The sequence below is a fragment of the Corvus brachyrhynchos genome, unplaced genomic scaffold (assembly GCF_000691975.1).
Source record: "Corvus brachyrhynchos isolate BGI_N302 unplaced genomic scaffold, ASM69197v1 scaffold47, whole genome shotgun sequence".
In the NCBI taxonomy this organism is placed as follows: Eukaryota; Metazoa; Chordata; class Aves; order Passeriformes; family Corvidae; genus Corvus; species Corvus brachyrhynchos.
In genome coordinates, this window is record NW_008239292.1 from 955,902 (window position 1) to 965,816 (window position 9,915).

The following is a 9,915-nucleotide window of genomic DNA, read 5'->3' on the forward strand; positions in this document are numbered from 1 at the left end:
GGATGCAGGACACAGAGCTGTGATCTTTGACCGGTTCCGGGGGGTCCAGGACGTGGTGGTGGGAGAAGGGACCCATTTCCTGATCCCCTGGGTGCAGAAACCCATCATCTTCGACTGCCGCTCGCGGCCCCGCAACATCCCCGTCATCACCGGCAGCAAAGGTGGGTGCTGGCCCCGGGGACACCGGATCCAGGGGATCCAGGGCTTTGGGTTTACCCTGCTGGATGTGGAACTGTGGTCCTAAAGCCGAGGCTGTGGAGAAAGGGCCAGAAACGTTAAACGAGTTCCACTTTGAGGGACCAAGCACTGGACAGGTGACCAGGAAGGGCCTGGAGTGTCCCTCTCTGGATCCAGACATTCCACCTGTGTCACCCGCTCCAGGTGACCCTGCCTTGGCAGGGGGTTGGGCTGGGTCATCTCCAGAGGTCCCTTCCAACCCCAACCGCTCCTTGATTCCGTGGAGATCCCACGTGTTCGGAACAGTCAGGAGTGGTTTGATCTCTTTAATAAAGGACGGGTTAAAGAACTCTTCCCTTGGTGCTGTAAATCACTGAACCCCAAGGAGTTTGGGTTGGAAGGGACCTCCTGAGCTCTGCAGCTCATGCAGGGTCACCTGGAGCAGGTGACACAGGTGGGGTTCGAATTCTCCCTTTACAGCAGAGCGCAGTTGGATCCCAGGGGAAAAAGGGGAGTGAAACCAACTCATTTTTTCTGGCAAACCCAAGTTGGGGAGTTTATTCCTCCTCCTCCTCCTCCTGCTGCACTGGAGAGGAGAGGTCCCTCGCTGACCCTGTGCTGCTCCCCAGACCTGCAGAACGTGAACATCACGCTGCGGATCCTGTTCCGGCCCGTGACCGCCCAGCTGCCCCGCATCTTCACCAGCATCGGCGAGGACTACGACGAGCGCGTGCTGCCCTCCATCACCACCGAGATCCTCAAGTCTGTGGTGGTGAGCACGCCCTGAGCTGCTGCGCTGCCCTGGCAGGGAGTGGGGAATGTGCTGTGCCCTGGAACCGCAGAATTCCAGCCTGGTTTGGGTGGGAAGGGACCTTAAAGCTCCTCCAGCTCCACCCCCTGCCAGGGGCTCCACACCCCGTCCACCCTGGCCTTGGACACTCCCAGGATGGGGATTCCAGACCTCCCTGGGCAGCCCTTTTTGGTGGGGAAAGACCTCCTGCTGTCCACGCTGGTGCAGCCGGAGGCCGTGTCCTGCCGCTGCCCGTTGCCAGAGGTGTCTGCCCGTTGCAGGCTCGCTTTGACGCCGGGGAGCTGATCACCCAGCGGGAGCTGGTGTCCAGGCAGGTCAGCGAGGACCTCACGGAGAGAGCGGCGACCTTCGGCCTCATCCTGGACGACGTGTCCTTGGTGAGAGTTTTCCCATTTCCCCCTTTGGAGAGAAGGGTGGCCGGAGGATGGTGGGCTGGACGTTCGGACATTTGGACACTGTGTTTGGAAGGATGCCGGGGTCACAGCTCTGGTTTTGTCCCTGCGACCTTGGGCAGCCCTTGGTGGCCCCTGGGTGTCCAAGCCCTCCCTGTGCAGGGCTTTTGCAGCTCCACCAGGAGCAGATGCTGCTGAGGGTGATGGATGGCGCTGCAGGTGGTTTGGGATTTGGCAGCAGCTCCACAGGAAGCACCAGCAGTGAAAATCCCCACTTGGACAGCAGCTTTTCCTACAAAGGGTTCCTCCTGGAACCTGCTGAGATACCCAAGGAGGGAGCTCTGCCCTCCCACCTCCCTTTATAAGTTCAATTTATCCCTTTGTAAGTTAAATGTTGTAATCAGGCTTGCACACCTCTCCCTCTTTGCCTGGGGTTTTCCTGCTGGGAGCACAGGGAGGTGCAGGAGGCAGCCTGGACACTTTGTTTCTGGAGCTTTCCCATGCCCCATCCAGGAGGTGGCAGCAGGCTGAGCACACCGGGACAGGGATGGGGATGGGGATGGGGATGGGATCCCCACCTGTCCCAGTTTGTTTCCGTCCCCATCCCAGAGCTGCTGGGATCTGTCCCTGCCGTGACCTGTTTGGTTTGTCCCCCCCAGACCCACCTGACCTTTGGCAAGGAGTTCACGGAGGCGGTGGAGATGAAGCAGGTGGCGCAGCAGGAGGCAGAGCGCGCCAGGTTCATCGTGGAGAAGGTATCCTGTCCTTCTGAGAACCTTGGGGCTGCCTCTCCTTCCCACTCCAGGGGTTTTTCCTTTGAATATCCTGTCCCAGCCTTCCTGGAATGCTGAACAGAAACGTTTTCCCAAATATCCAGCATAAACCTACTCCCAGCTGGAGAAGGCTCCTCTCTCCACCCCGGCCTGCGGCCGTGCTCATTGCTTGTTCCTGGGTCACTCCAGCTGCTTTGACTCGCACTGGAGGATTTCTGGGAGTCTCCAGCAGGAGAATGGGATTAACGGCTGTTGTGTCATCTCAGATTTCAGCTGACTGGAGAGCTCCGGGTTTGGGAGCATCCCTAGGGACTGCAAAATAATCGGGATCTCCGGGTGGGATGGATGGGGTCAAAAACCAGCTTGAAATTCAGTTTGAAATTGGCTTTTTTTCTTTTCCCACAGTAGCCAAATTGGCTTCTGTTTTTTCCCAGAGTTGCAGCAAACCAGTTTAAAGAACACAACCCTAAACCAGAACCATTTTATCCTGACCCTGGCAGGGGGGAACCCCCGCGGGGTGGGGCGGCGCAGTTCCGTCCGTTCATTCCGCTCTCGCTTCCTGCGCTGCCCGCCCCTTTTCTTCCCCGTTTTCCTCGCAGGCTGAGCAGCAGAAGAAGGCGGCGGTGATCTCTGCAGAAGGTGACTCCAAGGCTGCAGAGCTGATTGCCAACTCGCTGGCCACGGCGGGTGACGGGCTGATCGAGCTGCGCAAGCTGGAGGCGGCCGAGGACATCGCGTACCAGCTCTCGCGCTCCCGCAACATCACCTACCTGCCCTCGGGACAGTCCGTGCTGCTGCAGCTGCCACAGTGAGCCAGCCCCTGCCTACGCCAGCAGAAGAACAGCAAAACAAAACAAAAAAAGAAAAAAAAAAAAAAAAAAAAAAAAAAAAGGAAAGGAAAGGAAAAAAAAAAAAATCATTGCAATTTCCTCGCGGAGGAAACGGAAATTTGGCAGTTGGAGGGATTTTGGGATGGGTAATCAAATAAAAGCGAACGCTCGCGACACCAGGCCTGCGGTTCCTCCCCTGGGCGGTCACAGCGGTGGCTTCAGTGGCTCGGGGAGGTTTGGGAAGTGCCCCTTTCCAGGCAGTTTGAGCACCAGGAGCAGAGTTGTCCTGGGATGAAGCCCAGGTGAGTCCCTGGCTCTGGGTGCTGCATCGATCAGGTCTCAGAGCTGCCTCAGTGCCTTCAGGCTGGCCGGGGCCATCCCACACCTCCTGGGCTGTGGGACAGCTGTGCTCAGGGCCCTCAGCCAAGCCAGTCCTCTCCAGGTGTCACCTGAGAGCCAGGGGACACCTCAGCTTGGGGCAGGGGCTCTGCTGTGCCTGTGGCAGCCGCGGCGCTGGGTGAGAGGAGCAGAGATCCCCTCTGGCACGGTGGAGAGGGGAGTTCCTGTGCAGGAAATCCTCCTGGATCCGGAACATCTCCTCGTTCTCCCCCTGAGCCGTCCCCCTCTCCTGCCCCGTGGGCTCCTGTCGCAGCCCCTCGCTGCTCCGAGGCTCGGGCAGAAATCCTCTGTTCCATCCATGCTCCTTTTACTGAGGGAAGCTGAACTGTGAGGAGGATGTGATGGGTGTGATTGTGTAACCAGCCTTCAATAAATGTCACAGTCCCAAGGGTGGCACCGTGGGTTGCTGCTTCTTTTTCTGCTGCTGTCTCAGGAGAGAGGGAGGTCGGGGTCAGTGGGGCACGGGCTGGGGTAGCTGGGAAGAGTCTTGGCACAGGCAAAGAGGGATTGATCCCGACAGCTTCAAAGCTTCGCCTGTGAGTTTTAAAAAGAGGTAAGAGTGGCACTGTGGAGCCTTTTCCCTGCACGGTTCCAGCCTGGCACCATCCTGGGCTTCACCCGGGGCCTGGTGTCCCTCAGGAACGGCCTGGCCCGGGTGTCAGTGCTGCCCTGAGGGTGCTGCTGTGCAGTGCGGGCTCCTTTCACTCTCCACATCCCCCCTACAGCCTCTGGAGCCCTGGGAAGCCTCTCCTGCCCTTTCTGCCTGCAGCGGTGATGAGGTGCCTGAGCTCACACGGGGTTTCAGGCAGCTGAGTCGGGTGCACAACTCCCAAATAACTTCCAGACCTCTTTCCCCTCTGGAGCTCTTTATTCCTCTGCTCTCCCGCTCCAGACGCTCCGAGGGCAGCTCCCACTCGGCTCCCAAGGCTCCTTTTGAACCCTCCCACGGCGTTTCCTGCGTTCCCCTCTCAGTTTCGCGCTCCAGGTGTTGGGCTCTGCAGAGTGTGGCTGCAATCCCTTCCCAGCTCCCGGGGCTCTGCATTTCCAGGGAGTGGGGAGCATTTCCTGCTGCCTTTGCTGTTGGCCCCTCTGGAGGAGGTGCCTGAGGCTCCCTCGGTGGCCCCTGGGGCCGATTATTCGCCATTTCCTTGGCTTTTGGGGGTGATTCTCCCTACAAACGTTCCCTTTTCTCTCCTCTGCTGAGAGATCTGGGGTTCCAAATGAATCATGGAATGTCCTGAGTTACAGGGGACCCACAGGGCTCATCCAGCCCAGCTCCTGGTTCGATTCACTCCAAACTCCCACCCTGTGCATCCCTGGGAGTATTGTCCAAAAGCTCCTGGAGCTCTGGCAGCCTCGGGAATGTGCCCATTCCCTGGGGAGCCTGGGAATGCTTTCCTGGCCTGGTTCTTTCCCTTTCTGCCACCTGTTTGCCCAAACTCCCCATATTCAGTGTATCTGACAGCTTTTAATCCCCATCAAAGGGCACTCAGTGCCCTCCTCTCGGCTCTCCCTCACACCAACATCCCACCAGGTGCTCCTGGACCCTCCCATCTTCCAGCTGCTCTCCCGGTGGCCCTGCCTGGGACTAGAGGAGCTCCAGAGGTCCCTTCCAACCCCAGCTGTTCTGTGTTTCTCCAGTTGTCCCGTTTGGCACCGACATCGCAGAGCTGGGGGTGTTGTGCGGGTGAGTGGCGGAGGTGCAGCTTTGCTGCTCGCCGTGACAGGAAGGATGGGAAGAGGTGTCCTTTTCCAGAGGTGCCTTGTCCCGAGGCGCCCTTTTCCAGGCTCAGGGGGACACCCCGAGGAGCAGCAGGGCCGGGCTGGTTCCCACCAGGTGGCAGCAGCAATCGGCCCAGAGGTGGCCACCCGTGGCGACAGCAGAGCCCCGAGGTCACCCTGGCCAGGACGGAGTCTCCAGGTGGGGAAGGAGAAGCTCAAGCTGGCACAGGAGCTGCCTGAGGTTCCTCAGAACCCTCTGCTGCCCCTTCCAGCTTCAGGTTTCCACTCCTCGAGCACTCGGAAAGGTCCAAATTCCTGTTTTCCCCCCAGCCCTGCAGGGCTCCGAGCTTTCCTCCTTTCCCAGAGGTTCACCTGGCTCCCTCGGGAACTGCAGGAATGTCTGGGAATGGCTTCGGAGGTGCGAGCTGGTTGAGCTGGAATTCAGGAAACAGCTCTTGAGTTTTTGGGTCCAGAACGTTGTTGTGGTGATTAATCCGTGCTGGAGGGAAAAGCCTGGCAGCTGTTCCCCTGCAGCTCTGTGCTTTCAGTGATTAATGGCAGCACAGACTGGTTTTTGCTTCCTGGGAGACTTTTCCCTCCCTTTTTCCTTCCTTGCTGGTGGCAGGGAGCTCAGACCAGCCAGCCAGGCTTTTGTTCCCCATAAACAAACAGGAAGCTGCCTGATTTCCTCTGTGTTCACCCTCCCTGAGCCGAGCCTGCTCTGTGGCAGACACCCTGGCCTGCCTGGCGTGAGGAGGACACGGCCAGGAGCACGGGGAGCAGCCTCTGGAGCAGCCGGGACCCGCCTGGCTGGGCATGGAAAGGGGCACCTGCTCCTGCTGCAGCCGGGCCGGAGCCTCCCCGGGCCAGGCAGGTCCCGAGGCTGGGATAATCCGTGCCCCGGAGCGAGCTGGCAGCGTGGGGAGAGCAGGGCACTGGGAGGAGTTTCCTCACGGCCTCCTTTGTGCTGTTGATGTCCAAGGGGACCCTGAAAAACAGGGGCAGTGCGGGAGGAAGGGCTCGTGGAAAAGAGCAGGAATAACAGCCCAGGGCAGGCTGGGAGATGGGGAGCCACGCTCAGCGCCAAGTTTGGATCCAGGATTCCTCGGCTGGCAGCGGGGCTGAGCTGCTCCTCCTGGGCCTGTTTTCCATCAGAGCTGCTGAATTCAGCCCGGCACATCCTGGCTCCAGGGTGAGCCTCGGGAAGATGGGGTGGGAATGGAAAGGACTCCAGTTAAACCAGTTTGTTCCTCACCCTGGCCAAGGCCAAGGACCCTTCCTGCACTCCTCTGATGCCGATGTGAGCAGAGGGCGTCCTTTAGTGCAGGGACAGAAACGTCCAGCACCTGCTGCAGTGACGTTTGTATTTAATAATTGCTCCAGCATGAACTTTAGAACTTCCCTCAGGAGGAATCTAAAAAAGGGGAAAAAAAAAAAAAAAAAGCACAAAGCCAAGGCTAACCAAAGGGAAATTTTACTTTTTGGTGGTGTTCATGCAGAGGCTGCTGGCTCTGATCCCGCAGTCGTGTTCCCCTGCCCCCAGGACCCCAAAGAAAAGTGAACAACCCCCACACGGAGCTGCCTCTGATCGCAGGCACAAGGAGGTGCTGGTGGGTGTGAGCTCTGCTCTGTTATTTGGAGGCAATTAATCTTTAATTGTGCCTTTCCACTGAACTGGGAAAGGAAAACGGGAACAGGAATTTCCTCTGCTTGAACTTCTCCTCTGCAGTGACACGGCCTCAAAGCCCTGGTGCCTCTGAGCACGGTGGCCCGGCTCCCTCGGACAGCACAGAGCTTCCTGTGGCAAAATCCAGCAGGAAAACCCCTTTGTTTCCCTTTTGCTTCCTCTCCCATCGCTCCAGGGCATCCTGAGCAGGAGATCTGAAAGACAAAGCCTGACTGGCTGGCTGGCTTGCAGAGCTGGAGGTGTCAGCAGCACCTGTGCCTCAGTTTCTCTCCGCAGAGCCTGTTCTTTCCAGGATCCTTGAGCAGCACCAAGCTCCAAGGACTCTTCTCTTTTGGGTAAGGAGAAATTGTCCCAGCTGTGTCAAGTCCTGCTGGTGCAGGCTGTCCCTAAGGCAGCACTGTCAGGATTCGGAGGCCTCACACAGCACCAGGCACAGGGTGAAGAAGGGCCAGTGCTGCTCCATGAGGAGGAGTTTTCCCAAGAATCCTCCCAGCAGGAACGGGGATGAGGCAGGCCCAGAGCTCTGAGCTGGGCCCCTGAGCAGCGCAGCTCACGTGGCACGGCGGGGCTGGGCACTGCCAGAGCATTCCAGCCCTAAAGCCGTGTCAAACACCCAGAGCAGGCGGCCCCGAGCCCCCGGGCTGGCAGAGCCCCGGCCCCTGCCCACAGCACCGGCAACCTCCAGCTGGGGCCATCTGCTCACCTCTGTGTGAGCTCCTCCTGCCCACGGCGCCAGGGCTGCTCCCTGAGCAGCAACAGCTCCCATCTGCTTCCTCAGCAAGCCCAGAGCAGCCAGGCCTCCAGGAAAAACCCCCAGGTGGGTGGCACCACGTTCTGCTGTGTCTGCAGCCCCTGGGCCAGCACGTTCTCCTACTTTTGCTGTACTTTTCACCCTGAAAGGCCCTAAGCTGCTTAGACAAAAAAAATCTGGTTTGTAGGGGAAGCCAATGTCACCCACAGCTGAGAGACTGCAGGGGCTCAGGGGGCAGATGATGATTTGTGTCACCTTCACCTGACACAGGAGGGTTTTTCCCACTCTGGTTACACCTGGAGAGAAGGAAAATGCAGGGGAGAAGGACACCAGGAGCCACAGCAGGGCCAGAGCTGCCTCTGATGTCACCCAGCAGCAGAGGAAATGGGGCAGATAAGGATCTCTGGCTCTGGGGCAGGTGTGTGCTCAGAGCAGAGCTGCGGGGCTGGGGCTGCTCGGGGCTGGTTTCCCTCTCTCTCCATGCCCGACGTGTTGGGGATCCCAGGGAGGGATGGGGAGAGCGATTCCCTGTGGGAACTGGGCCGTGGAGCTGTCAGCTGCCTCAGCCAAGCAGCAACAGGGGAGTGTGCCCTGCTGGGTGCCCTGGGGACAAACCACAGCGTGGGGACAGCAAAAGTCTCTCAGCAGCTGCCCCTTCCCTGGGCCACCCCCGGTGCTGGAGGGACACCAGCAGGGCTGGGAGGACAAGTCCCTTATTTCCATCACGCCAGGAACCCAGAGATTTTTGTATCTGATCCCCTTGGTGGCTGTGGAAGTGGTTGATGGCTCTGCTCCTCCTCTGTGCTCCTCTGTTTTACGTCGTCCCTCAGCTGAGATCCCACCTTTGGGAGAGGGGCTCTGTTGCTGCTTCTTGTGCGTTCACCTTCCAAGGAACAAAAAATCCCCGGTGTACTTCCTCCTTCCCGCTCTAAGGCAGGGAATTCCAGCACCTGGCATCCTCCACATCCACGGAGGTGTCCAGCAGCAGCAGCTGCCCTGACATCATCTCCCTGCTTTTCCTCCAGAGGCTGCACTGCCCAGGGGCGCTGGGCTCAGATGGAGCAGTGTCCACACACTCCAAGGTTCTTCCAGGTGACCGCTTCCAGCAGAGATTGGAACAGCTCTGGACTGGGTGAGGCAGCACCAGCTCCCGTGGTCTGGGTCAGCGTGTCCTGTCCTGCTCCAGGGATAGCTGGGGCAAGGAGGAAAACTGGGAGCATTGTTCTGATCCCACCCCGGGGCTTCCCCAGCCTTCCCTGCCCTTTTAACTTGGGCCTGAATTTGCCTCTGAGAGCTCCAATCCCTGCTCTGCACAGGGAGCTCAGATCTGGGGTTTATGCTCAGGAATCCAGAGCAAGTCAAACCCTCTGGAATTTGGTATTTCTAACTCCGGGGGAGTGAGGGCGCCGAGATTTTTTGGCAGAATCTCAAATCCAGTGCCCTACACTGTTGGGGGCAGGGGGGCATTTGCAGATGAGGAAACAAACCACAGCTAGGGATTGTGGACTAAAGGATTTAGGAAAGGAACTCAAAGCTCAAAGCGGCAAGAGAGAGCCCCGAAGTCCTCGGCAAACAGCAGCGCTGCCAAAGGGGTTGGTGCCCTTCCCCCTCTCGGTGCCTGCTGCTCTCACTAATTCCTTCACGGCTGCCAAACCCAAACCACAGCAGCGCTGTCCCCTCCTACACAGCCCCAGCAGTGGTTTTGGGGCTGTGGCCGAGGCTCTGCAGCTTCCTAGGGGAGGTGGCACCTGGAAAAGGCAGGGCCAGCCTGCGAAGGAGCGGCCCCGACCTTCAGGAGCCCCACGCCCGTCACCAACTACCTGCCGAAGGTGCTGCTCCTTGTCACATCGCTCTCATTCATCAGGGTGTAATCAAGAAACCGCAGGCTGGAGTTAAGTAGTCATTAGCGTGTTAAGGGGAGAGGAAGATTTGAGCAAGTGGGAGCTGGGGTTTGGCACCGGAACAGAAGGGCCCGACTGCTGAGGCTCCTGCAAATCACTCGGGGCCTCGCTGAGGAGGCGCTGGGGCCTTACCTGGTCCTGAGGGGCAGCTCCGTCACCTCCGAGGGCAGGAGCCATCCCCAGGACTCCGTGAGGCCTCAAGCCGGGCTTACCGCAGCGCGGCCACGGCCTGCCCGGCTCACCTGGCTCTGCTAATTAGAGCGGGCTTGTTAATTACCCGCGCGGAGTAACGGACGAGCGGGCGGCCCCGCTGAGGGGGAGCCGGGGCGACCCCCCCCCCCGCCCCCCCCCCCCCCCCCCACACACCCCCCCCCAGCCACGCCAGCCACGCAAGCTACGGGAGCATCAACAGTCATGGCCACCAGGTCTGTCCTTGCCAACAACGGAACCTGCCGCCAGACCCAGTACCACA

The 9,915-nt window shown here is 59.3% G+C and overlaps 1 protein-coding gene and 1 long non-coding RNA gene across 2 annotated transcripts in view; one reads left to right on the forward strand and one right to left on the reverse strand.

Moving 5' to 3' along the window:
* The window catches only part of PHB (prohibitin), a 6,055-nt gene extending 2,277 nt beyond the window's left edge, over positions 1-3,778 (forward strand). Inside the window, exons 3-7 of the mRNA XM_017740498.1 lie at positions 1-161; positions 807-949; positions 1,249-1,365; positions 2,040-2,135; positions 2,753-3,778. The exon at positions 1-161 is cut by the window's left edge and continues 1 nt beyond it. Coding sequence (XP_017595987.1) covers positions 1-161; positions 807-949; positions 1,249-1,365; positions 2,040-2,135; positions 2,753-2,965 — 730 coding nt within the window. The 3' untranslated portion in view covers positions 2,966-3,778. The remainder of the gene's footprint in view (positions 162-806; positions 950-1,248; positions 1,366-2,039; positions 2,136-2,752) is intronic.
* Positions 3,779-6,562: 2,784 nt separating this feature from the next.
* LOC108448244 lies at positions 6,563-9,909 on the reverse strand. Its single transcript, XR_001864054.1, has 2 exons — positions 9,576-9,909; positions 6,563-9,428 (listed from the first exon to the last, which is right to left on the reverse strand). It is a non-coding gene; the product is annotated as an uncharacterized LOC108448244 (long non-coding RNA).
* Between the last annotated feature and the right edge of the window lie 6 nt (positions 9,910-9,915).